The sequence below is a fragment of the Mytilus californianus genome, unplaced genomic scaffold (assembly GCF_021869535.1).
Source record: "Mytilus californianus isolate M0D057914Y unplaced genomic scaffold, xbMytCali1.0.p SCAF_6, whole genome shotgun sequence".
Lineage (NCBI taxonomy): Eukaryota > Metazoa > Mollusca > Bivalvia > Mytilida > Mytilidae > Mytilus > Mytilus californianus.
In genome coordinates, this window is record NW_026262712.1 from 116,121,546 (window position 1) to 116,146,557 (window position 25,012).

A 25,012-nucleotide genomic window follows, 5' to 3' on the forward strand; every position below is an offset into this window, starting at 1 on the left:
GTCATTTGTTTCTACAAATATAGACAAAAAGTAATACGAGGTATTCATTTATCCCACAATTCCTTTAATGAAATAGACAGAAAAAAAAAATGAGCGTTAGATTTTCTTTTCCGTCATCTCAACTCACCGACCATTAACACGAGGTAAAACCCTGAACTTTACTGCCAGTTTACAATGTCGTCTATTACCGGTTTGAACTGCATTCTTTGAGATGCCAATTTTCTTTGACGGACACTGCTGACTAGCATATCTAAAAATCACTGTTTATAGAGTACACTATGTATGTGCTATTTTCTTAAATAGAACCGCTAGCCATGGATAAAAATGTATCTATCAGATTAAAACCAAACTAGTATTGAAATAGGAAAGATTTCTATTGACAGATGTGAAAATGTACCTACTAACACCGTATTTCGGTTTTGTCTGGATATGTGATAAAGTTTTACAATAGACTTCTGTTACTAAAAATGAAACAAGGACGTAGATTTTGTGATTAAATACGGACATACATGTTTAGAAATAGATAAATAATATAATCAATAGATCAACAACTAATTGACCTAAAATTGGACACAATTACTAAAAGGTCAAAAACAGGAACGGAGACGTATATAAGAATCTTGAATTGTATTTAAACAAACACGATATAACTTCTTTTCGTATTGAATGAAGTTTTATCAACATACGTTAAGAATAGACGGTATCATTTAAATAATTGATACTGAAAACCATAAATAAGAAAAACATTTTTTAGTGCACAATGTTAACATGAATTGTCTCAATCGTGGTTTTACGGATAATGTGTTATTGATATTTTTTGTTACAACATTTTTTAAACTATTTTAAATCTAGGAATATATCTCCCTAATGCAAAGCTCTGATTCCGTTAATAGATTTGGCTATAGTGAATGTCCTTTTTAGTTTTAATTGCTCACCAATGTTTCAAGAAAGTTTTGGATTTTTAAATGTTTTGGCTCCGAGCATCACTGAAATTACGTTAATTGTCGAGATGTGCATCTGGTAAAGTAAAATTGGAATATGTTATGTAACTATAACAGAACTTATCATTACATTTTTGAAAAAGCATATTGAAACAATAGGATGAATTATTTTTTGAGTGAAGAAAACGCTTACACTGCTAAACCAAGTTCGATCTAAAACGGACATTTTGATCTGAACAAATCTTATCAATGAAGTATTAAGTCTTGCAGTTAATTTTTTAACAACTGCGGTAAATTCAGTACTTTCCATACAATTCGCTTACAGTCAAAAACATTTTTTAATTCATTTTAGATAGTTCAGGTTCACACAGGAAACTCTATACTACAATTTTTGACTAGAGTGATAACATTTTGTTCTGTTTTGAAATTTCCTTTTAGGTTGGAAGGTGACTTTTATTTTGGTCCCGTTTTGCCGTTTGTATATTTCTGAATCCGCTCTTTATACTAGTGTCTGCAGTGCCATTTAAGATTTCAGTGAACGCAACCTTCGTATAACAAATAAATTATTGAGTCAGAAATTTCGTGACTACGATTACTATGAATTCCTTTACCTAATAAGTATTTCTCTCGTTAATATATTGTTCGAAATTTTAGTTCAACGGGTTATCATATTGACTGTTTTGACGGGGATGTTGTTTATAGATCTCGGAAATAAAAAAAATGAATGTATATATATATATATATATATAAACTGTTTCATCCTTTCAATAAGCTTATGTTCCTGATACCTCTTCTGGTGGACTGTTAGTCCCCGAGAGAATCACCAACAGAATGGGCAAGATTTCTGGTTGGCATTTTAGTTTGAAAGAACATGGGTTAATCAGAAGTTAATTTTGACATCTTGTATAACAATTTTCAGTAACTGCAAGGACTCAGAAATTTAGTTTGTGTCTTTTGTTTTTCTATTGTTTGTTTTTTTTTCGTTCTTAGTAACGATCTGACTATGTAGATTTGTTCTTATGTTACACCACTGTGCCGGTAGTGAGAAATGTTAAGCGATCACATATACATTTATCGTCGCCTTATTCTTCTATTTTGTGACAGAAGGCTATAATCCGGTGGTCTTCTTTGCTTTTTTCGGTCAAAAATGCCGTTGGTGTCTTTTTAGTGATTCATATTTTATCATCTTGAAGGCAGTATGTTAACTAATAATATCAACATGCATTAACTTGTGAGGTTATATAACAATAAACGAGGTTCCTAAATCAAGACTGTAACATATATATGTAGCTGAGTGAAACTATCTCAACCCTACCCTTTCCATTATATCAATGCACTCACAAAATGCATATAATAGAGCATTACATTAGTTGGAAAGCATTGATCCTACTTATGAATCAACAGCCAATGCGTCATAAAACCATACAAATGCAGCAAACACCGACCAAAGTAATGATAACATCAGTAATTCCATGGCATGACAAAAATGTCAAAAGTCGGAACTATTCATAAGTAACAACGCTGGACCTATACTGTAACTCGGTGACAACGGCAGTATTATAATCAACGTTCAATGCCACTACAGACTTTTTTTGTACGTTAAATCTAACGTAGAAGGGACGAAAACTGAACGAAAATCTTATTCCTGTCTGACAGTTTTTCGATTTAACATTAAAACATGTAATTGTTAAATCAATGACATAGCAATTATTATTCCGGAAAAATATCTGTTCGATAAAACCAGGAAAAAACAAACCGTTATTCCAAATGTGATGCACTCACTTTTATCACATTACGTTAAACTGAGAAATTGTTTACACAAATAATCACACATTAATAGTATATAAGATCAAACAAAATATATAGATATTGTTAGCATGATTGACCATGTCGTTAAATTTAAAACAGTTTGTAAGTACAGCTATGATATTTTTACTGTACTAATTTGTGTTTCAGTAATGAGTTAGGTATATGTATGGCTGGGATATTAAAAGTGTGTGCAGATGTGTTGCGAGCTATTGATGGGGGCTCAAGCTTCAGTATTTTCCAGCTGGCAAAAGAAGCCAGAAACCAACATCTAAAGATTTTCCAGGAAATGGTGAGTTTTTATCGCGTAATATATGTTATTATTTATGAAAAATATTGTGTACTTTGCTGCTCAATTATCCGGTTCTCTACTTTGGCAATAGTGTCTTTCTGGACGTATAATTTTGTTTAAACGTACCACCAGCTCAATGTCAATACTGTAGAACAAAATATACATAACGTGCATAAACTTACAAAGAAAAGCATTGATATTGGTTTTAGCAAAGCCCGGTTTAAAAATGCCCGATCAAAATCTCCCCTTTATACTTTTGTAATCGGATGTGTTTTTTTTTATTAAAGCTGGTATTTTCAAGTCTAACAAAAACTTATGTCTGATCTAACTTTACTAGCTGTAACGATGATCTGAATTTGAAATGGGCATGTTTTGCTTACGAATAAGAATTCCACTTGGCTAATTGGTATATGTAGGATTAATGAAATTTATTCACAAAACGCATGTAGGCTACTACATTATGTGATCTTTACTGCATATAGTAGGATGCATTTGATATTTCCAACTCTGAGCAATTTTATGGTGTTTCAATAAATATCCTATTACAATTTATAAAACTACATTTATCTACAACAATCTTTCTAAACAAAACCATGCCAACAAACTATATTTGAACCCCAACTTCTTTTTTATTGGCGATAATAAAGATCACTTGACAAACAATCTCCTTTCTTTAATTAAAATCGCAGGTATTTTGGAGATGTCATTTAGCATTTCAAATCGTCAGACCATCGAAGAGAATTTTTTTCTGAACACATACCATGCAGTTGAAAGATTTCAGAAATTTCCTTAGTTTAAATATATCATGTTTAGTAATCTTAGTTGTATAAATGACATAACAATAACATGATGAGATATATGGTCTTATATTAACGATGGTTAGCCAAGCATTATATTTACAGATAAAATACTGATACACGCTGTGAATTTCTTGGAAGAGTTCAAAGATCTGTGGTATCAATTTCCCTTTAAAAGTAGTTTTTAGGTTGATGCAAGTTTCTCAAAATTATCTGCATAAGAACAAACTCATAATGCCATGGCAAAAAACGAAAAACGACGAAAAGACAAACATCATTCTACAAAACACAAAATAAGGAAAAGGGAAACTAAAGACTAAGCGACACAAACCCAACCAAACACGTTGATATGTTATATCAGATAATTTGACAACACTCAATACTGGAATGGTAATTGACTCAGTTCGCTATTTATGGGCTTTGCTCATTATTGAAGGCCGTACGGTGACCTATAGTTTTTAATTTCTGTGTCATTTGGTCTCTTGTGGAGAGCTGTTTCATTGGCAATCATATACTATATCTTCTTTTTTTTTTATTCTTATCTTTACTTACTCTAATTCGCAAATCGTCGAACAAGTACATTTTCTAATCCGAAAGCTTTGACATCTATTCATGCCCTATAGAGCAAGTAATTTGACAAGCAATAAATTTATAATACAGAAGTAAATGCCTGTACCAAGTCAGGAATGTGACATTTTATTTTCGTTTAATGCATTTGAGTTTTGATTTTGCCATTTAATAAGAGACTTTCCGTTTTAAATTTTCCTTGGAGTTAGGTATTTTTGTTATTTTACTTTTTAATGCATGTTAAGGAAAAAGAAAGGCAAAGGAACCAAAGGGACATTCAAACTCATAATTCGAAAATAAACGGACAACGCCATGGATAAAATAGAAAAAGACAAACAGACTAACAACAGTACACAAACTCAACATATACAATCAAAGACTGAGTAACACGAACCCCACGAAAAACTTGAGGTGATCTCAGAAGCTCCGGAAGGGTAAACAGATCCTGTTTCACATGTGGCACCCGTTATTTTGCTCATATAGACAAAGCCGGGGATACGTCTAATTCTGTAGGTCACATTCGGGGAAAAGGGGACCGGATTGTAGTGACGACAATTGGAACATATTTGTTGTCATCTGTGAAACGGATATTCCTTAACGGTCAACCAACTCTTGATGGCGTCCGTAAAAATTACAAAGGGACGATTTCAAATTCACCACTGAGAACTCGTGGTTTAATAGCTTCCTTGTGAACATCAACCTTCTATCAAGGAAATGATTATAGGAAATACAAGCCCTGGGATATCGTATCAACTGGGAGATATACACTCCGTATACAGGCGCTGTTGGAATGTTGCAAAATAGAAATGGAATTGGGAAGCTGAAATCTTCTCTGTTGTAAAGTTTTGTTTTCAACCGACAATCATTGTCTATTTTTAGATATTAGTCAAGATATGAGATAGACTTTACTGTATCCTTTATCTCAAGTTCGATTGGATAGATGCGATCAACATAATGACCAAATTTTGAATTAATTAGTGAGCGATCATCATATATATAGCGGAAAGTGAAATTAAAGGATACTGCTTACTTCTTTTCTTTCTTCCTAAGAAGTTTCTGTATGAAGACAGCCTCATATGAATAAAGGAAAAAATGTTTGAAAAACAATTATGAATTTAAACATTTACAAAATTCATTAGGCAATACGATATGGAAATGGCACTGCTTAACTTTCATATAAACTATCAACTGATGTTCATAATTAGCTTTAAAACAAGTACACGGGCCTTCTTTTTTTAATAGCATTTGGCTTCATTATGTATGAGACATATTTGTGCCATTTTCTATTAACAAATAACAGTTGAATTTTGTTTTTATTAGATATATTTACAGCATATTGACCTTATATTCTATATTGATGTCTTTATCGTCGAACCATTCATTGAAAGTCGAGACATTACCAATGTTTTGCCTTTCGGGCGTTTCTCTTAATGTAAACAACTGGTAACCAATGCGTTATTTTATAACCATTTACATGATAATGTTCAAAACAACATATCATTTAAATAGTTTCATATGGCTATCTCCTTGTTGTTTTTTTTATTGAACTATGTTCTATGAATAGCCTGCCTTTAAAAATAAGAAGCCGATATTTAATCAATACTTTTTTTGAAAAGATGTTTGATATGAGTTATATAGGATGTATATTTCTTGTGATAAGTATGCAATTGTCGAATTACAGGCCGATATGTAGGGCGCAGTTTATTCAATATCAACTTTAAACACACCACCTATCAACTTATGAATCAATTATTTTTACGATATTGTTATGAATATTCGACGTTTAACGAGATTGAAACTGAATATCATACAATTAATATGATTGTTGATAAATATCAAACAATTTTCAAGACTAGTTACGCATCCTATTTGTTTTCTTTTCAAAATGATTGACTAAATCACACCAATAAATACGAGACATATTATTTTTCATTTTTTTCATTTCAGACTGATTATGAACATTGTTACCTGTTGACACAACATCATTTGGAAAGTAATCATTTGTATGATGCAATTGACTGAGAAGTGGACAGTAGATGTTTTTTATGCCTATAGTCAAGTATTGTCAATTTTGAAATTAATTTAAAATATATAAACTTTTCAGCCTACTTTTCGTTAGGTTGCTGTCTTATGGGTGAATATCCTTCCAATTCCATTCATTGATACAAAAGTTTCTTATTTATTTACTCTTTATTATTGTACTGCAACAATTCTACTATGAAATACAAATGAGGATCAAATAAGTGAATAAAATCAGAAATAGCCATTCAGAAGGACATGATTTGTATAAAGCTAGATAATATTGTTAAAAATGTTATATTATGTTTTTTATTATTTGTTTTATTTATCATGCCTGTAGTTGAGAGTTTTTTTTTTTATTAATAATGATGATTTTTATTGTACATTCTTGAATGTGTTTTGTGGGATGGTTGACATTAGTTTAAATATTAGTTTGATAAAACTACACAATACATTCACGTGCTTGTTCCGTTACAAAACCCTCGTCAGAGGTTATGTGTTGTTGTATATATTTAAATTGATGACATTTGATTTTCATTGATATGCTGTTTTAATGACCCCATCTGTCTTTTTTAAGATAGTTTTCGTAACATATATTTCTGTTGGATATTATTCTATCCCAAAACTTCTATCAATAACATTCCTCACAGTGTGTTCCAACTAATGAATAATCAATCAAAAGGTAAACCTTCAACACAAACATTCATTAAATTACAGTGTTCGAGTTAAGCCTGAAGATAATTTAAATGTGATACAATTTGATAATCATTTTGACAGCAAGTGAATTTTGTACAATACTTAAGGTTCGTTTTTTTAAATTTTTTTAAAATGTTTTATATTTTCTCTTATTGCAGTTACCATGGTTACGGACAATAAATATCTTATAATCCATGGTCTGATTTTCAAGTGTTGGTTCAATAATGCAGATGTATAATTACATGTAGTTATCATTAGTCTCAAAAACGTTTTAATTTCTGTGCAATTATTTGCCGAGAGTGTGTCTGAATATCATATGCATATGTATTATTTACGTGCGACATTCATATGTTAAGTAATAACGATTCGCTTCATTGAAATTTTGAAAATGTATTAAAATCAAGTTACGAGAAAAATGACAGGGACTTTTATTGTTTAGTGTACTGATGTTTTAGAGATACGACGTGATAATTGCTAGCACTACTACATCTCTGTTCTACGTCGAAAGATCTGATATTCTCCTGCAAAATTTGGATGAGACTAAGATAACTTCAATCTGATATTTAAATGCGGATCAAATGAAGAGGGTGTATTCAGATGGATAAGATTTGTATAAAACTAGATGATATTGTTATATTATGTATTGTTGTGTTGTTTTTTGTTTTGCAATTCTATTATACCTGTGTTTTAGAGCTATACATGTTTATTAATTATGATTTCTATTGTACATGCTTGATTTTCCTGTTTATTTTTTAAGTGATCGAGTACACAAGTATAGGGTCGAAAAACTTGGAATCAAGAAATAGAAGTGAAATGAAAATAGCCTTTTTGTTTTTGTCTTTTTTAAATGTTTACATATTTCTGATGTGTATTAAAATATTATGTTTTGTCTCCCCTTTGGTTTTATTTTTATAGTCTTTCCTGAACTTTAAAATTGGCCTACAAAATAATGGCGCCATCAGCTGATGTTAATAATGATGTTGTCATCTGGTTTTTTTCGTGTCGTTCTTTGAAAATATCTAGTATGAAAAAGAGGTTTGAATTTGCCCAGGGTTTTTACAGCATAACACATGCACAGACAATCCTTCATTTATATATGTATCTACTGTGGATTCATTAATATTTGTTGAAAACCAATTTTCATGGATTTCGTGGGTACAGGGGAACCACGAATTTAAAAATTCAAGGAATTACAAATTTTCTGAAGGAATTTATGCAGACTTTGCCAAAACAACGAAATTCAATTTGCACGAAAATCCAAGTTTTTCTCAAATGCAATCCACGAAAATTGGTACCCACGAAAATAAATGAATCCACATTATATTGTTGGAGGTATATGGTGTTTGTTTTTTCTACCGGTCTGAATTGGTAAATGTCTGCAGTAGCATAGAAACTACAACACTTCAAAATACCACAACTGAAGATTTCTGGTATTTTACTCCATTTCCAAAAAAAAAAAAAAAAATAATAAAATAAAAGCTTTTTGGTAATGTGTTTTCCCTGAAGGACACATTTGACGTTAAATTAAATGATATGATCTTATTCCAAAACTTTACTACAAAACAGATTTATGCAAATTGAAACACCTTTCAATGTGACCTTTAATGCTAAATTTATTTACGTTTGAAATATGTTTCATTTGTTACATGTGCATATAAATGTAAATAAACTTGCTTCAGCCTATGTTGTTGTTTATATTATCAACAATACGATCTACTCCTCTTTACATGATAAGGCGTTTGACAGAATACAGTAGAGAATATTATAAGGTAGAAGTTATTATAACGATTCATGCATATACATGATGAGATACCATTAACAATTTATACAATTTTAACGTCTTTGTTTGACCCGGTCGGGGTTCAAACTTACAACCTGCTGCTCTCGAGGCGAACACGCTCCCATAAGACCAGCAAGAGATCGGTTATATAGAATTTCATACCAAAAACTCAAATACAATAAACAATACAGTTTCACAGAATTCTCACAGTTACTTCAGCTAGCTAAAAGTATCTAATCTAAATAAGATTCGTAAATCTATAATGATATTGGAAACTACACGTAAATATGCAAAGGACTGCTACATAAAATATATGTTCCTTAACAGTGATGATTCGAGCATTGATGATGTGTTCAGAGAAGATGATCATAAATCAATTAGTAATCAAAGTAAAACTGTGACACAAGTAAAGATCATCGAAATGAGGGTAACTGTACAAACACTCCTTGAAAGATTAATACAATTAGAGAAAAACGAAACTGAAAATAAAAGAACTATCAAAAACCTACAAACTGAAAACGACAAATTAAAAACAGAACTTTCGAGCACGCATGATCGATTAAATCAACACGTAACAGTTTTGCCCTACAGGACGTGTGAAACGCACAGCGAAGAAAACATAGACATTGCGAAACATATTACGAAAAACAGTCACATTACGTATAAATTTCCCGTTCAACTTAAAGGTTTGACAGGCAAAGTTGAAACGACAAATGAAAACTTTTTTACGGGTGTTACAAAGAATAGAGTACCTGTCGGCAATTGACTTAAAGTCTACGCGGTCTGGCATCTTAAGTTATTTAGAAAATAACAATGTACATGCGACATACTTACGTTTATTCAGCACAAAGAACAATCACCGCAGGATATCTGCAAAGCTTAATCATGTTGATATCGCAGAAATTGCACAGAATTTGTCGAAACAGAAAACTTCTGGCCAAAAGTTGTTTATTGTAGAACATGGTTAGGCAACTGTGAATGGAATCAACGCTTTACGGATGATGCTCAATATGAACCGGACTCATAATAATCTATTAAAATGCAGTGTCATATACTATTTACTCTGGTAACCTTGGTTACTTTGTTGCTTATACTGTCTAGTCTAAAACTTTTAGCATGGAATGTAAGACATGTAAGAAGCATTATGTCTTCTACTGTATGTTTAAGTAATTTATTAAAAAATACTGGGATGTTTGTATTATTTCTGAACATAAACTTAAAAACAGATCCTTAAATGATTTGTCCAGTATTGAGCAAGGATACAAATGTATATGTAAAGCTGTTTCCTTGCTTAACTTTTATAACGCATATCACGGTACAGGCGGAATTGCCATCCTGTATAAGAGCACACTTCAATTTTCTATTAATGAAATTCACGATACGAACTCAAAAAGAATTGTTGGCTTTGAGATCAAAAGCCCATCTAAAGGATAATTTTTTATTTTTGGTGCATATTTACCATACGATGAATCTGTAGATAACTATAGAAATGAACTTGGTATATTGGATACATCATACACACATTACAGTGATTATGGCAATGTTATAATCGTTGGGGATTTAAATGCCAGTTGTCTTGAAAAAGATGAATTATGTTCAAACAAGTACAAGTCTGTTGAGCTAATGAATTTTGTTAAAAGATGTCAATTGCTTTTTCCAGGTGGAAAGATTCAACATGAAGGGCCAGATTATACATTTTTTAATAAGACATCAATGCATGATTGTACTCTTATGAATGATAGTATATATAGGCAGCTAATTTCTTATGAAATCTTTAGTAATGGTTCGGTTAGTAGTACATCTGATCATTTACCAATTTAAGCCGAAACAGTGTTGCAACATAATACTCATCATGGAGTATTGAATTCATTTAGTAAGATACCAGCATGGTACAAAATAACTGACAATCAAATACAACTGTATAAACAATTTTTACACGCACCTTTACAAAATTTGATAGAGAAAATGGACTCGGATAATGAAGACGTTTATACTATATACAACGATATGATAACTATTTCACATTTTGCAGCAGATAAAACAGTCCCTAAATGTAGATTTAATCCATTAACTAAACCGTTTTGGACCTCTGGGCCCGGTTGTTCAAAAGGCTGGATAAAGTTGTCCACTGGATAACTGTTTATCCAGTGGATTACTATCCAGTGGTTAAATTCTGTTGTTGCAAACCTGGTTAAGGATTGGTTAGTTATCCACTGGACAAAATATTATCGAGTGGACAAGTCCCATAACTCTTAGTACTTCCTGTCACATTTGCAAAATGGAACCAGAAAAGGGGAAAAGGGCTGCACATTTTACGGATGCAGAAAAGGTCTTCCTGACAGAGCTAGTTGAAAAGAACACCAACATCATAAATGCTAAATTCAACAGCTCTATTACCAACCAAAGGAAAAAGCAGGTCTGGGAAGATATTGCCAAACAGTTGAATGCTAAGGGTGGGGCACAGAGAACTGCCACCCAAATCAAAGAAAAGTGGAGGAAATCGTGTGGTGCAGCAAGGGAGGAGGCAGCAAAGGAGAAGGTCCATGCAAGGACGACTGGTGGTGGACCTCCAGCCAAGGCAAATGACCCTGTTACGCAGAAGATATTAGAACTACATCAGGGGGCACCAAACTTTTATGGGATCGATGGAGGTCTTGACATAGGCATGCCACTGCCACTGGAATTAATCAACAATCCTTTTGGATTAAATGGTAATACTATATACAATATTTTCACACTGGTTTAAAAACACAAATGCTCATGTAATGACTACTCCAAACGGCCGTGAATGTGTCGTCTGCTTATGAGCGGCCATATTTAAATCTTCAATGTTGATATGTTTTTAATTTAAATTGTTTTTACACGAGAAACGGCGTTTTTCTTCAACCGTAAAATGTGAAGCCATATGCATTCTCCATAAATTTTACATGGTATTTGACCAAAATATACATTTATGTAGTATATACACATACGTATGTTTATTAATTTCGTAATGTGTACACCTTCACTGCCTTCAGTGGTGCCTGTTGTACCTTATCATTTACCGGTTGCCCAGTGTCTGCATTTTCTTCATCTTTCATTTTCAAAACTTCGGTTTTGTTTTTACAAGTGTCCTTGACCATGTGACAGAAAAATATTTTTCACATTCCGTGTTCATGGGTTTTAAATCAACAATTCGTATCTCCCTTACCATTAGGTTTTGTGCTAGAACTAGATTGTACTTTGTCAAAAATAACAGACTGCATATGAATAACAAAGAATATAGAGAAATGGCAAATAGAATGTAGGATTGAAGTACCCCAATTGGGACCTTCAATGTGCATACCATTATATCACTACTGCGCATGTCTCACCTACTTTCGAGTGAATTTACCATCTCTTATACAACCCCTTAATTCTGTTTTATCCAATAATAAAATAAGGGGTTGTATCAGAGATAGTAAATTAACTTCAAACTAGGTTAAATTGTATTTAATCAATACAAATTTGGGGGTCTTCCCAATAAGTGCCTGTGTTTGTAAAAGTTGGGTTTTATAAGTTTGGGTGTTTTTCAGTTTTTATGTTGTGTTATGGGGATTCTTGTTTTACTTTTCGCTGCTACTTTTTTGGTTTCCCGCATGAAATCGCCGTGTAGTTAAAGATTATTAAACCTTGAACCATTTTTCATACAGTTAAGAAGGGGTTCGGAGGGGTCCTGATTATGAAATCCCAGGCTTAAATACATGAAATCCCGAGGTTCTCAATTTAAAGAAATTTAAGTCCCGACATCCCGAAATTTAAAAAAAGAATTCCCGAACACCGACAGGATCAATCCCGAAATCCCGAGCTTAAAAACACCCGATCCCGACGTCCCGGAAAAGGTCCTGCTCCTTCAGTTAACTTAAGAGGCAGACTCTGGACCATTTGGGTTCACCTATGACTTTTTATAAGGAAATCAATAGTTCATATAAGTCCTGGCTTTGGGTGACGAAGTTTTTTTTGGGGTAGCCTCTATTTTACAGTGCAATTTTTAAGAACCATGATTACCTCTGTCTCGAGACCTATGTCAAGTTTATCAATAAAACTTTTGTTGTTTATAAAATCGTTTCATCTAATGTATTAAGTTTCCCGGGCACATGAAGGCTAATAAACATAAATATTTGCTTCAGGTAAAGAAGTTAAATCTCATCTTCAAAAAGCAAAAGAAATGAATGTAGAAATTCAGCAATTTTTACAAGATTACAGGCCAAGTAAAGCATTACCAAAAGTAGGAAACGGTATTTTTTACAATTATGTGGACACAACAAAGGGCATCACCGAAGCTGAAAGGGATGAATTGACCTCTTTCCTCATTACATTCACTGAAATCAATTTTTCAGTTATTGATGTTCATACAATGGTGCATGACACAAATGCTTTTATTGTCCACTACTCAGACAAAAAAGGTATAGCACTAGCATTGTAAAGTTAAATCAAAATCTAATACAAATACAGCAATTTCATAAGCATTTCCCCTACTTATATAATGACGTTCAGCTAGCTTTATTGTTGAGAAAGACCGCTTTTGTTTAATAAACTGTTATCACAGAGATATGTCTCGCCTTTTTGTAATTTTGATAATGCAAATGTTGAAATTAAAATAGCAATACTTTAACATGTAAGTTATGCAAATATTCAAAGTCGATGAACCATGACTGAAGGTACATGGCTAAACAATCTCCATGGAATGAGATGTGCCAATGCTAATAAAACTGCATACCAAATACCATTGACTTATTATAAGTCGTTCCCTTTAAACAAACCTAAACACAAACATTAACTTGCAAACTATGTAAAAGTTTAAAAGTCAATGAACCATGATCAGGGGTGGGGGCTATATAATCTCTATGGAAACGATATTTGCAAGTGCCAATAAATTTGCATGCCAAATATCATTGACTTAACATTAGCAGTTCATCTTAAACTGATCTAATCACAAACTAATACATGTAAACTAAGCAAAAGTTTCAAAGTAAATAGACCATGACTGAGGGGGCGGGGCCAAATATTCTCCATGGAAATGAGATGTGCTAATGCTTATACAACTGAACACCAATTAACATTGGCCTACCACTAATGGTTCCCCTTGAACTGACCTAATCACAAACTAATACATGTTAACGTAGCAAAATTTTCAAAGTCTATAGACCATGACTAAGGGGGCGGAGCTAAATAATCTCCATGGAAATTAGATATGCTAATGCTTATACAACTGCATACCAAATATTATTGACCTACCAGTAGTGGTTCCCCATAAATTAACCTAATCACAAACTAATACATGTAAACTATGAAAAGTTTCAAAGTCAATAGACCTTGACTGAGGGGGCGGGGCCAAATAATCTCCATGGTAATGAGATGTGCCAATGCTAATACAACTGCATACCAAATATCATTGACCTACCACTAGTGGTTCACCATGAACTAGACCTAGTCACAAACTAATACATTATTGACGCCGTCGCCGACGCCGGAAACAGCATACCTATGTCTCGCTTTTTGACTCCGTCAAGGCGAGACAAAACTGATAAGCCGGGTCGTTTATGTTTATAAACCAATGTCATTAATTTAACAGAGTAACAGAAATTTGTATTGTACTGCACACAGTCTGTGCTAAACTGTTTAAGGGTTTGTCTGACCGAAATAGAAATTGGATTTTTCTTCTATATATTCAACCAAAATATTTTTAAATTTCTGTCTGTCCGAATGATTTTTTGTCTGACATTTTGTCGGTCAGACAGAGTTTGGGATACACTGTGCACAACAGAGGACGTACAACAGACACATATCATGACGTGACTGGAAGAGAAAACAGTAAATAAGTTGTTATAGAAAAATCCAATATAAATATAATTGTATATAGAAACTATCCCACGCATCAATAACAAAATAACTTTGCTAATATTTCTTGTTTATTTGCAGAAAATGATGCTTCTGAATTCGTGGTCCTAAATGACCCAAGTAATTATGTTGCCTGCAACACAGAGCAAAGAGAGATTATTGCCACTGTCGATTTGCCAACACTTCGGGTGAAAGGTGTGTTAGGACAAGAATCCCCGAGTTGTGTACGTATTTCTTCATGCCAGTGTCTTGCCTCCTATACTGTTGTTTATGTTTTCAGTGTTACAGTGTCTTGCCGCCTATGAGGTAGACTATGTTTGATTAATTATCAAATCTTCAAAAATATCATCTGAAGTACATTAACCGTCCGTAAAACACTTGTTTGTTGGCCCCTTTTTGGCTTCTAATTTCTTAACAGTGGGGATAAATATATATATATTTTGTGGTATTAAGACTTTTGGTAAATTCCACAAAGATCCATACACTTTAACTAAAGTTATTGTCCGGAAAACAATCTTTCCACGGATGCCGCCGAAGACGACGTGATAGCAATACTGTGAAAGTATTTTTATTCGTGGGTATCAATTTTCGTGGTTTCAGCAAAAGTTACATGTTCGTGGGTTCTTAAATTCGTGGATTTAAGTTTTCTGAAAAAAAAATCGAGTGACGAATTTGAAGACTTCAGAATCGAATATTCGTGATATTAATCATATATAGATATAAGAAGATGTGGTATGAGTGCCAATGAGACAACTCTCCATCCAAGTCAAAATTTATAAAAGTAAACCATTATATGTCACAGTACGGTCTTCAACACGGAGCCTTGGCTCACACCGAACAATAAGCTATAAAGGGCCCCAAAAAATTACTAGTGTAAAACCATTCAAACGGGAAAACCAACGGTCTAATCTATATAAAAAACGAGAAACGAGAACTTATGAACCACATCAACAAACGACAACTACTGAACATCAGATTCCTGACTTAGGACAGGTGCAAACAAATGCAGCGGGTTTAAATATTGTTTTATAATGATTTGTGGGGCATTGTTAAATAAGGTGTTCATTTTCACTAACTTGTTCGTCCTTCATAGATAACAAATTCATAATATTTTGAATTGTAGAATCAATTATTATGACATTAAAAAGCAAGCCCAAAATGAAATCAGTATTTTTTTTCGTATGAGAATTATGGAAAAAGGAACATTTCATTATCGCATATCATCACCGGACATCTGACTTTCATCGATCAAAATATTTCTCATGAGAATTAAAATGTTAACAGTCGAACATTTTAGATTTTTTAAAGATTAAATGGGTAAAATCCGGTCTGAAGTTGTACAAAAAAAAAGTATATTTAGTTCATAGTACGTTGGTTTATATGACCGTATCCATGTAATCAAACCTACATGGGGATCTTTCCATGTCTGGAATTGGACAACAGTTATTATATTCGTTGGACAGTTAAATTCGTGGATAAAGCCTTCCACGAAAACCACGAAAATTGGTACCCCACGAATAAAAGTACTTTCACAGTATACGAACTCAATTTGTTTGCACTCATATAAAAACTTGTGAACTCTGAAAGACTAAGTTCATGTATCAGTAATACCAGTATACAGAAATATATGGATATAACCTTTTTTCAATTAATTTTTCCTTTAAATCAAATCATAGAGAATTAAATCAAAATAAGCTTCTGGTAATCGTACAGTAATGTTGTTTTTCTTTCGAAATGAACAGCGAACCAGGAAAAGGTAACTATATCCGGAGGGGTTTACTCCTGGTTTGCCCACTTTTAATTACACCTATTATTTATTAGTAAAGAAAACAAAAAAGACAAAAGGTTTAATGAGCACACAATTATATAGTCTGTTCCAACTTAGGTATATAGTTTATCAGTGTTTTCTATATATATTCAGGTATTTTTTATTTTGTAATTCCATTTTCATAAATGTATAGATAAATGATAAATAAATTATATATATTTTTTCTCTCAATAATTTAACATACATTGTGTCATAGGTCAAATTTATTTGTTCAGTGTATGTTCAATGGTGTTAATATGTCCTTTGATTGAGTTAAGCTATTTCAGTTGATATTTTATAGTGTGTCTTTCTATGTTGTGATGTTACACTATTATTTCAGAAAAAGGGTGAAGGTTTGGTACCATTAAAACGTTTAAACCCGCTGCATTTGTTTGCACCTGTCCTAAGTCAGGAATCTGATGTTCAGTAGTTGTCGTTTGTTGATGTGGTTCATAAGTGTTTCTCGTTTTTATATAGATTAGACCGTTGGTTTTCCCGTTTGAATGGTTTTACACTAGTAATTTTTTGGGGCCCTTGATAGCTTACTGTTCGGTGTTAGCCAAGGCTCCGTGTTGAAGACCGTACTGTGACCTATAATGGTTTACTTTTATAAATTTTGACTTGGATGGAGAGTTGTCTCATTGGCACTCATACCACATCTTCTTATATCTATGTAAAACAATGGCACTAGCCTGGTTTAAAAGTAATATAAAGTATATTAAAAAAAACTAAACAAATTTCGTGCGCAGGGTTTTGGGGCCGCTGAAGGCCCGAAGAAGCTATAGAAAAATGTATGCAAAATCATGCATTCTGCGCATTTCATAGAACCTTTCTTGATCAAACATGCAAGTTCTGTTTTTATTATTTTTTGACAATATTTTGGTCTCAAGGTAAAATATATAGTTTCAGTGTAAGACTTTTAGTTTTTAGGGACATCAAAAGACAAATTTGTAGGATAAAGCAAAAACATGTTGTTCACATATAGTTTTATGGATGTGGTTGCTATTTTTTTTTTTAGATAAAAAATCCTTAAAAAAAATAAAAGTCAAGTTAATTTTTTTTTTACTAAATTACAAATGGAAAGCAAAAGAGAATAAAGTAAATGTTCCTGAGACAATATACCTAAGTTAAATGAAACCCATTTTCAGACATTTATTTCAAGTAAATTAATATTTATACATTATATTATTTAAAGATTTGGGAAGTTTTTCCCTAAAAAAATGAAAAAAGACGAATTTTGGAAGAATCAGGTGCCATCTCATACTTTAGAATAGCATTTATAAAATCAGGGGCGTTACTTAAACAAGTTATTTTTTTAAGTTACTTATATAAGTAATTTTTGTTTTTAAAAATAATAAAATTACTTAATAGAGTTATTTTAAATTTCAATAGAAGCATAGACTAAATGTAGTTTTCATGAATTTTTACATCATTTTATATCATAAATAAAGAATTTATTAGATTTGAGAGGAGTATAGAGATAAAGGGTTACTTTAAAAATAATGACAAAAATATTACTTGAATAAGTTATTTTATACATTTATGAAAAAAATAGTAATAACACTTATTGAAGGAACATATGTAATTGATTTTGGTTACAAGTTATAAATAACTTCAAGTCTTAATTAATTCACAAGTATCTATCTATTTATATCAGTCTACCTTCAAGATTTTGGAGGAAAATTATAATTTAATAGTCCCATGAGACCAATCTTCGACCCAGAAGCGTCAGTATGAAAGATAAGTGCGTCAGAAAGTTAATTAGTGTTTCAGAAGGATTAGATTTTATATTTCATGGGAAAAATAACCAGATGACTGTGAAAATTTGTTAAAGCTACTAAATGCTGTATAATTGGACACCTATAAAAATAATATTCAGAAAAGTTACTTATATAAGTAATATTTAAAATAGCCTCGTTTTCAACATTACTTGTATAGGTAACTTTAATTGTTACTTATTTAAGTAATGCCCCTGACTGTAAAATGGCTTTAAAGACCTGCCAAGTTATTTATTTTCAATACATTTTAAGTCAGTTAAACTTTCTTTATTTTCAAACTACTACAGGACAAACCATTATTTTTTTCTTATTATCAAGGCTGAGTTATTTATTTTCAAAATCCTCCCCCCCCCCCCCCCCTGACAATATCCAATGGTCGTCACCTAATATATGAATCAAGTTTATAAATGCATTGCATAAGGAAATAAATAGAGCACTATGGTAAAATAACAATCTGTTGGGTTTTTTTTAAATAATTTCATTTGTAAAGCTTGGCCACTGAACAGTTGCATTTTTATTCTATTTGTTAGTATTTATTGTCAAATTCAATACATTTTCCTGATAAAAACTATATTAAAACTTTTGAACATTTCATTGATTTAATAGCAGAATATAGTATTTGATAAAATTTTACAGGTAAAATAAAAGGTAAAAATATGACTATAATTCAGAAATAAACTATAATTGTTAAAACAACAATCCACCCTATGTTTACATATGCATGTAATTAAAAAATGGGCAAACCAGGATGACACCGTCGGATGGTGATGATACAATGTTAAACATCAATGTATTGTCATTGGTGTTGTCGTTGGTTTTTGTCTGTAAGAATGAAGCCGCCAGAGTTATCATTTGAATTTGTTTCACATTTTTCATGCTTATATATACTGGTAATAGCTGACTATATGGTATGGGTTTTTATACGACCGCAAAATAAATTTTGTGGTCGTATATTGGTATGACGTTGGCGTCGTCGTCGTCGTCGTCGTCGTCCGGCGTCGTCGTCGTCTTACGAAGACACATTAGTTTTCGCACTCTAACTGTAGTTTAAGGTAGATCATAAGTATATACTTTTTGAGATAGAATTTTCTTATACTTTGCCAAAACGAAGATTTTACTATGCTTTTTTCAAAAATATAATAAAAAGTATGGGTCACCGTGCTATTTTCCAAGCTATGAGTCGTTGAAATTTGCCTAAATTTGGTTAGATTGTTCATGAAAAAACACATTTGTGTGCATAAAAAAAATTCCATGAGATAGAATTTTGAAATAAATTGTAAGAAGATAGGTTTTATAATATGTTTTAAAAAAATAAAAAGAAAAAATGGTGTCACCGCACTTGTTTTCTTGCTAATAGTAAAAATAAAAGATTTCCCTATCAGTCCAGTATATATTTTTACCAAAAGAGTTATCTCCCCTTAAATGGCTTATTTGTATTTGTTTAAATATTTTGAATAATACAATAAATCACCAAGTTTTCTTTATATAAATAAACAACCTAACCATTAAATTGCAAATATGTCTTCTAATTTGCAGATTTGGCCAAATAACTAGACCAATTTTGTACTGAGATTGTACAATCCGAGATGGCGGTATACCATGAATCTACCTTAAGTGAATGGATCTCAATGATATTTTACCATAAGGTTCAATACCACAAAAGGAAGGTGTGGATTGATTTTGGGGGTTATGGTACCAACAGTTAAGGAATAAGGGGCCAAAAAGGGGCCAAAATAAGCATTTTTTGTAACTTCCAGACATAACTTGTGTGTAAGTGTATGGATCTCTCTGACATTGTACCACAAGGTTCCATATAACAAAGGGAATGCTGGGATTGATTTTGGGGGTAATTGCCTCCAAATTGTAGGAATTAGGGGCCAACAAGGGGCAAAAAACAAGCATTTTTCTAGTTTCATGACAATAACTTGTGTGTAAGTGTATGGGTCTCTCTGACATTGTATCACAAGGTTCCATATCACAAAGGGAAAGCTTGGATTGATTTTGGGGGTAAATGCCTCAAAATTTTAGGAATTAGGGGCCAAAAAGGAACAAAAAACAAGCATTTTTCTAGTTTCATGACAATAACTTGTGTGTAAGTGTATGGATCTTTATGAAATTGTACTACAAGGTTCCATATCACAAAGGGAAAGCTGGGTTTGAGTTTGGGGGTAATTGCCCTAAACGTTTAGGAATTTGAGGCCAAAAAGGGGCCAAAAAACAAGCTTTTTTATAGTTTCCAGACAATAACTTGTGTTCAAGTGTATGGATCTCTCTGAAGTTGTACTGCAAGGTACCATACCACAAAGGGAAAGCTGGGATTGAGTTTGGAGGTGATGAATCATAAGGGGGTTCAAAAAATTTAAATATTTAATTACAATCCAAATGCAGTGCTGTATCAAGCTTGAATTTTATGTCCATACTTGCCCCAACTGTTCAGAGTTCGACCTCTGCGGTCGTATCAAGCTGCGTCCCAGCGGAGCATTTTATTGTTATTGTTGAAGTTTACATAATGTCCTATTATTGTTATTATATTTGCCTTTAAAACTCTATGCTGTGTCAGTTCATGTTACTCAGATATATTTCTCAACAATAACAGGGTGCAAACGATTAATATTTCATATGAAGGATGAACATAATAATTAAAAAAAACATTTTTTTTTATGTATTTGCAGCAAGCTTCTGTAAGTTCCGTTGTAGCACTAATAGCAACAAAGGCTAAATCTTCAATAACTAAACCGGTATCAGTGACCCAGCCAAAGAAAAAGCAAACCTACCAGGAGCTTCAAATTGAAGTTCTGAAGCTGGACAAAACAAGAATCCTTCAAGAGAAAAGAAAAATAATATCTGAAAGAGAAAAGCTAGAGCTAGAAAAAACTCAAAGATCTATTTACAACATTGGTAAGATAACCTTTACTAATAAGTTTGTTTAAAGGTTCGATGAGTTTACACGGATCACATAGTGATTTCCGCGCTTTAAGTACAATATTACCGTAAAATATAAGATGTGAAATACCAATTTTAATCAGTTTTCTAAAGGAACAGCCAAATTTACTAATCAAATCTTTGTATCTATGAAAGAATTTAGTAAAGGTTTTACGTATTTTATGGTAACGAAATCCCGGACTTAATAATTTACCAGTGATGCATTGATTACGTTCGTTAAAATCTATGACATCACTACACACACGGGCATAACGAACAAGTTGGGATATATAAACACCGTATGATGGAGACAAAGGAACATCGCCGTCTAAAAAAGGAAAATTAACAATAGGGAATGAAAAGTCGTCTCTTTTGTCGTAAATTTTAGTATGGAGTTTTCCTTTAGAGATGATTTAATTTGTGATCTGGAAAAAAATATTCTAAATACAGGTATTTTAAATATCAACTGTTGTGCACCAGCTCTTGCTGATGACATCATGTATTGCCACATCACCAGTATCCTTACAACGTATGCTTACTGTGTGTAACCAATATTCCAAGAAATGGCGTTTTCGTTACAATGCCAATAAGTCGTGTATTATTCAATTTTCTGTAAATCCGAAAGAGATCAATGTCAATGTCCCATAGTTTATTATTGGTAATGAACGTATTCCGATAGCAAATAACAATTTTCTCTTAGGTAAAGACCTAAACTGTCGATTTAAATCAAATCAAAGAACTGAAAGTTGATGCAGAAAAGGCAGAAAAGCATTCTTTGCGTAAACTGGTATCAAGACAAAAACAACGAATCCTTGTGTATTACTAACACTTTATAAAACTGTGATACTGCCCAGTGTGTTGTACGGGTGTGAGATGTGAAGATCGTTTTCACGTGTAGAGAAATTTACTAATTACCAGTGCATGATATGATTACATCTTTCTTATTGGTCAATGATCTTGTGGGGTCAGCACGAGTTCACGTGTACGTGCTCAGTCAGCAATTCCTTTTATCATCAGCTTTTGACTTGTTAACCTGTAATTCTTATCAAGCAGTTTGTGAAAAGTTCTCAACCTCATACCTCCCTTAATTTTATCTTTAGAAGAATATATGTATATATGTTTATTAGCGGGGCAGACTTTTGTCCTTAACTTTGCTATTCTTTTTCATATATTCAATTGATATGATTTTAGTTCATGTAATTTCGTATTGATTATGTATTATAATTTCATATCAATTTGGAACTTTTATGTCAATTCAGCTTTTATATCATATAGAAAAACGCGCTCAGACTCTGGCCTGTGAATACATAAGTATGTTTATGGTATCTGTTTGTCTATCTTAAATAATCTTATTTCAAAACTTTACTAAGAATGTTTAGAAAATTAACAGATTTATGCAAGTTGAAACACCGTTCAATGTGACCTTGATGTTAAATTTATTTATGTTTGAAATGTATAAATTGATAAGACTGTCGTACAAGTGAGAGGTTGAGCGCTATAAAACCAGGTTCAATCCACCATTTTCTACATTTGAAAATGCCTGTACCAAGTCAGGAATATGACAGTTGTTGTCCATTCGTTTGATGTGTTTTGTCATTTGATTTTGCCATGTGATTAGGGACTTTCCGATTGAATTTTCCTCGGAGTTCAGTATTTTTGTGATTTTACTTTTTTTTTGTATATATAAATGTAAATAAACTTGTTTCAGCCTATGTTGTTGGTTATATTATTAACAATACGATTTACTCCTCTTTACATGCTAAGGTGTTTGACCGAATACAATAAAGAATATAATATGGTAGACGTTATCATAACGATTCATACATATTAAAGATGAGATACCATTAACAATTAATACAATAAGTAGGTTCATACAAGGTAGGACGACCAATGATAAAAATTAAGACACCACGTTAAATGAAGTTATGTTGGGTAGGGGCGGAAATTTAGCCATGAAACAAACCCTTACTGGGAAGAAATTTTCAATTCTAAGAAATCAGAAATCCAAGAGGAATAGGTATTCTTAGAATAATTTACCAGCTCTTGGTTATATTTTAGTCAATTAGTTCTCAAACAACTGGTGTTTCCTGTTTTTTTTAATGTTTTATGTATTGCTTTGTTTCAAGGCCAGAAGGGTTAGAAACACCAATGTAAAGTATCAAACTATCTTTCGTTTCATTTAGTTTTATAGTACAAACTAAATGCTAGCTCTTTTCATACTAAAATAAAAATTAAAGATTTGTATAGATCAGTATACTGGTACTGTGAAGATCGGAAACACATTAAAACCAGTGAAATATGAAATCATAATAAGTGGTGATACATCTGGCGACACTACTAAGAAGTATTTTGTTTGATGTCATAATGTTCCGGAAAAATGTACTGATAGAATCGTGACGTCATATGCATAAAATTGTGAATGGAAATGGGGAATGTGTAAAAGAGACAACAACCCGATCTTAGAGCAGAAAACAGCCCTAGGTAGCCAATGGGTTTTCAATACAGCGAGAAAATCCCGCACCGCTAGGCGGGCTGCAGCTAGCCCCTTAAAAACAAAAATATGTATTATATTAAAGAAAATTGACGTCATACTTAACTCCGAAACATATAATGAACCAAAATTAAAAAATCATACAAGACTAACAAAGGACAGAGGCTCCTGACTTGAGACAGGTGCAAAAATATGGCGGGGTTAAACAAGTTTTGTGAGATCTCAACACTCCCCCTATTCCTCTAGCTAATGTAGATTAAACAAACACACAGCAATACGCACAGTAAAACTCAGTTTAAAAGAAGTCCGATGTCAGAATAGGTAACAGAAGAAAATAAGCATACTAACAATGATACAGATCTCAATTAAACTGATTGAAAGATTATGTCTTTATTATATGAAAATCAAGCAAAATTCCTCCCGTTATGGGTTTAGTATTATACCATCATAACATATACGAGAAGGACATAACCCGTATCATGCCAGCAACTGGTTTTAGAATAAATGTGTATATTGCCGATGCAAAGACCCTATGAGTAAATCAATATGTATTCCAAAGATGCCATCTTTAATGACCTGACAACACTATCGTAACTATATCCCTTATAAATAAGTCTGTTTAAAATTGGTTAGTTTTTTAGGTGAATGACGACATTTTTGTGCTTTGTATAGAATATTACAATAGAAGATTGGATGTGAAATACTAGAACGTATAAGATGTCTGCATGTTGATGTATATTTACGAATAATGTCCTTGTACCGATGATAACATTTAGTAAATGCTTTGACAAGAATGTATACTTTAGATACAATATTTTGATGTATTCAATGTTCTCTCCCTAAATATACAAAATTTGGTGACCATGTTGAACGAATCTATCCCATCGAACTAGAGATAAAGGATACTACAGATACAGTTAAGTCTGCCTCATATCTTGACTTACATCTAGAAATTGACAATAAGGGTCGGTTGAAAACAAAACTTTACGACAAAAGAGATGATTTCAGCTTCCCAATTGTGAACTTTCCATTTCTCTGTAGCAACATTCCAGCAGCGCCTGCATACGGAGTATATATCTCCTAATTGATACGATATTCCCAGGCTTTTATTTCCTATCATGATTTCTTTGATAGAAGATTGCTGCTCACAAGGAAGCTATTGAACCAAGAGCTCCAAATGATGAAGTTGAAATCATCCCTTCGTAAATTTAACCGACGCCATCACGAGTTGGTTGACCGTTATAACCGTTTCACAGA

At 32.6% G+C, this 25,012-nt stretch overlaps 1 protein-coding gene across 1 annotated transcript in view; it reads left to right on the plus strand.

The window, feature by feature from the left end:
* Nucleotides 1–25,012, plus strand: part of LOC127706740 (uncharacterized) — a 98,618-nt gene that overhangs the window by 63,208 nt on the left and 10,398 nt on the right. The window contains exon 4 of the mRNA XM_052211399.1: nucleotides 21,015–21,240. Within this exon, the coding sequence (XP_052067359.1) occupies nucleotides 21,015–21,240 (226 nt within the window). The remainder of the gene's footprint in view (nucleotides 1–21,014; nucleotides 21,241–25,012) is intronic.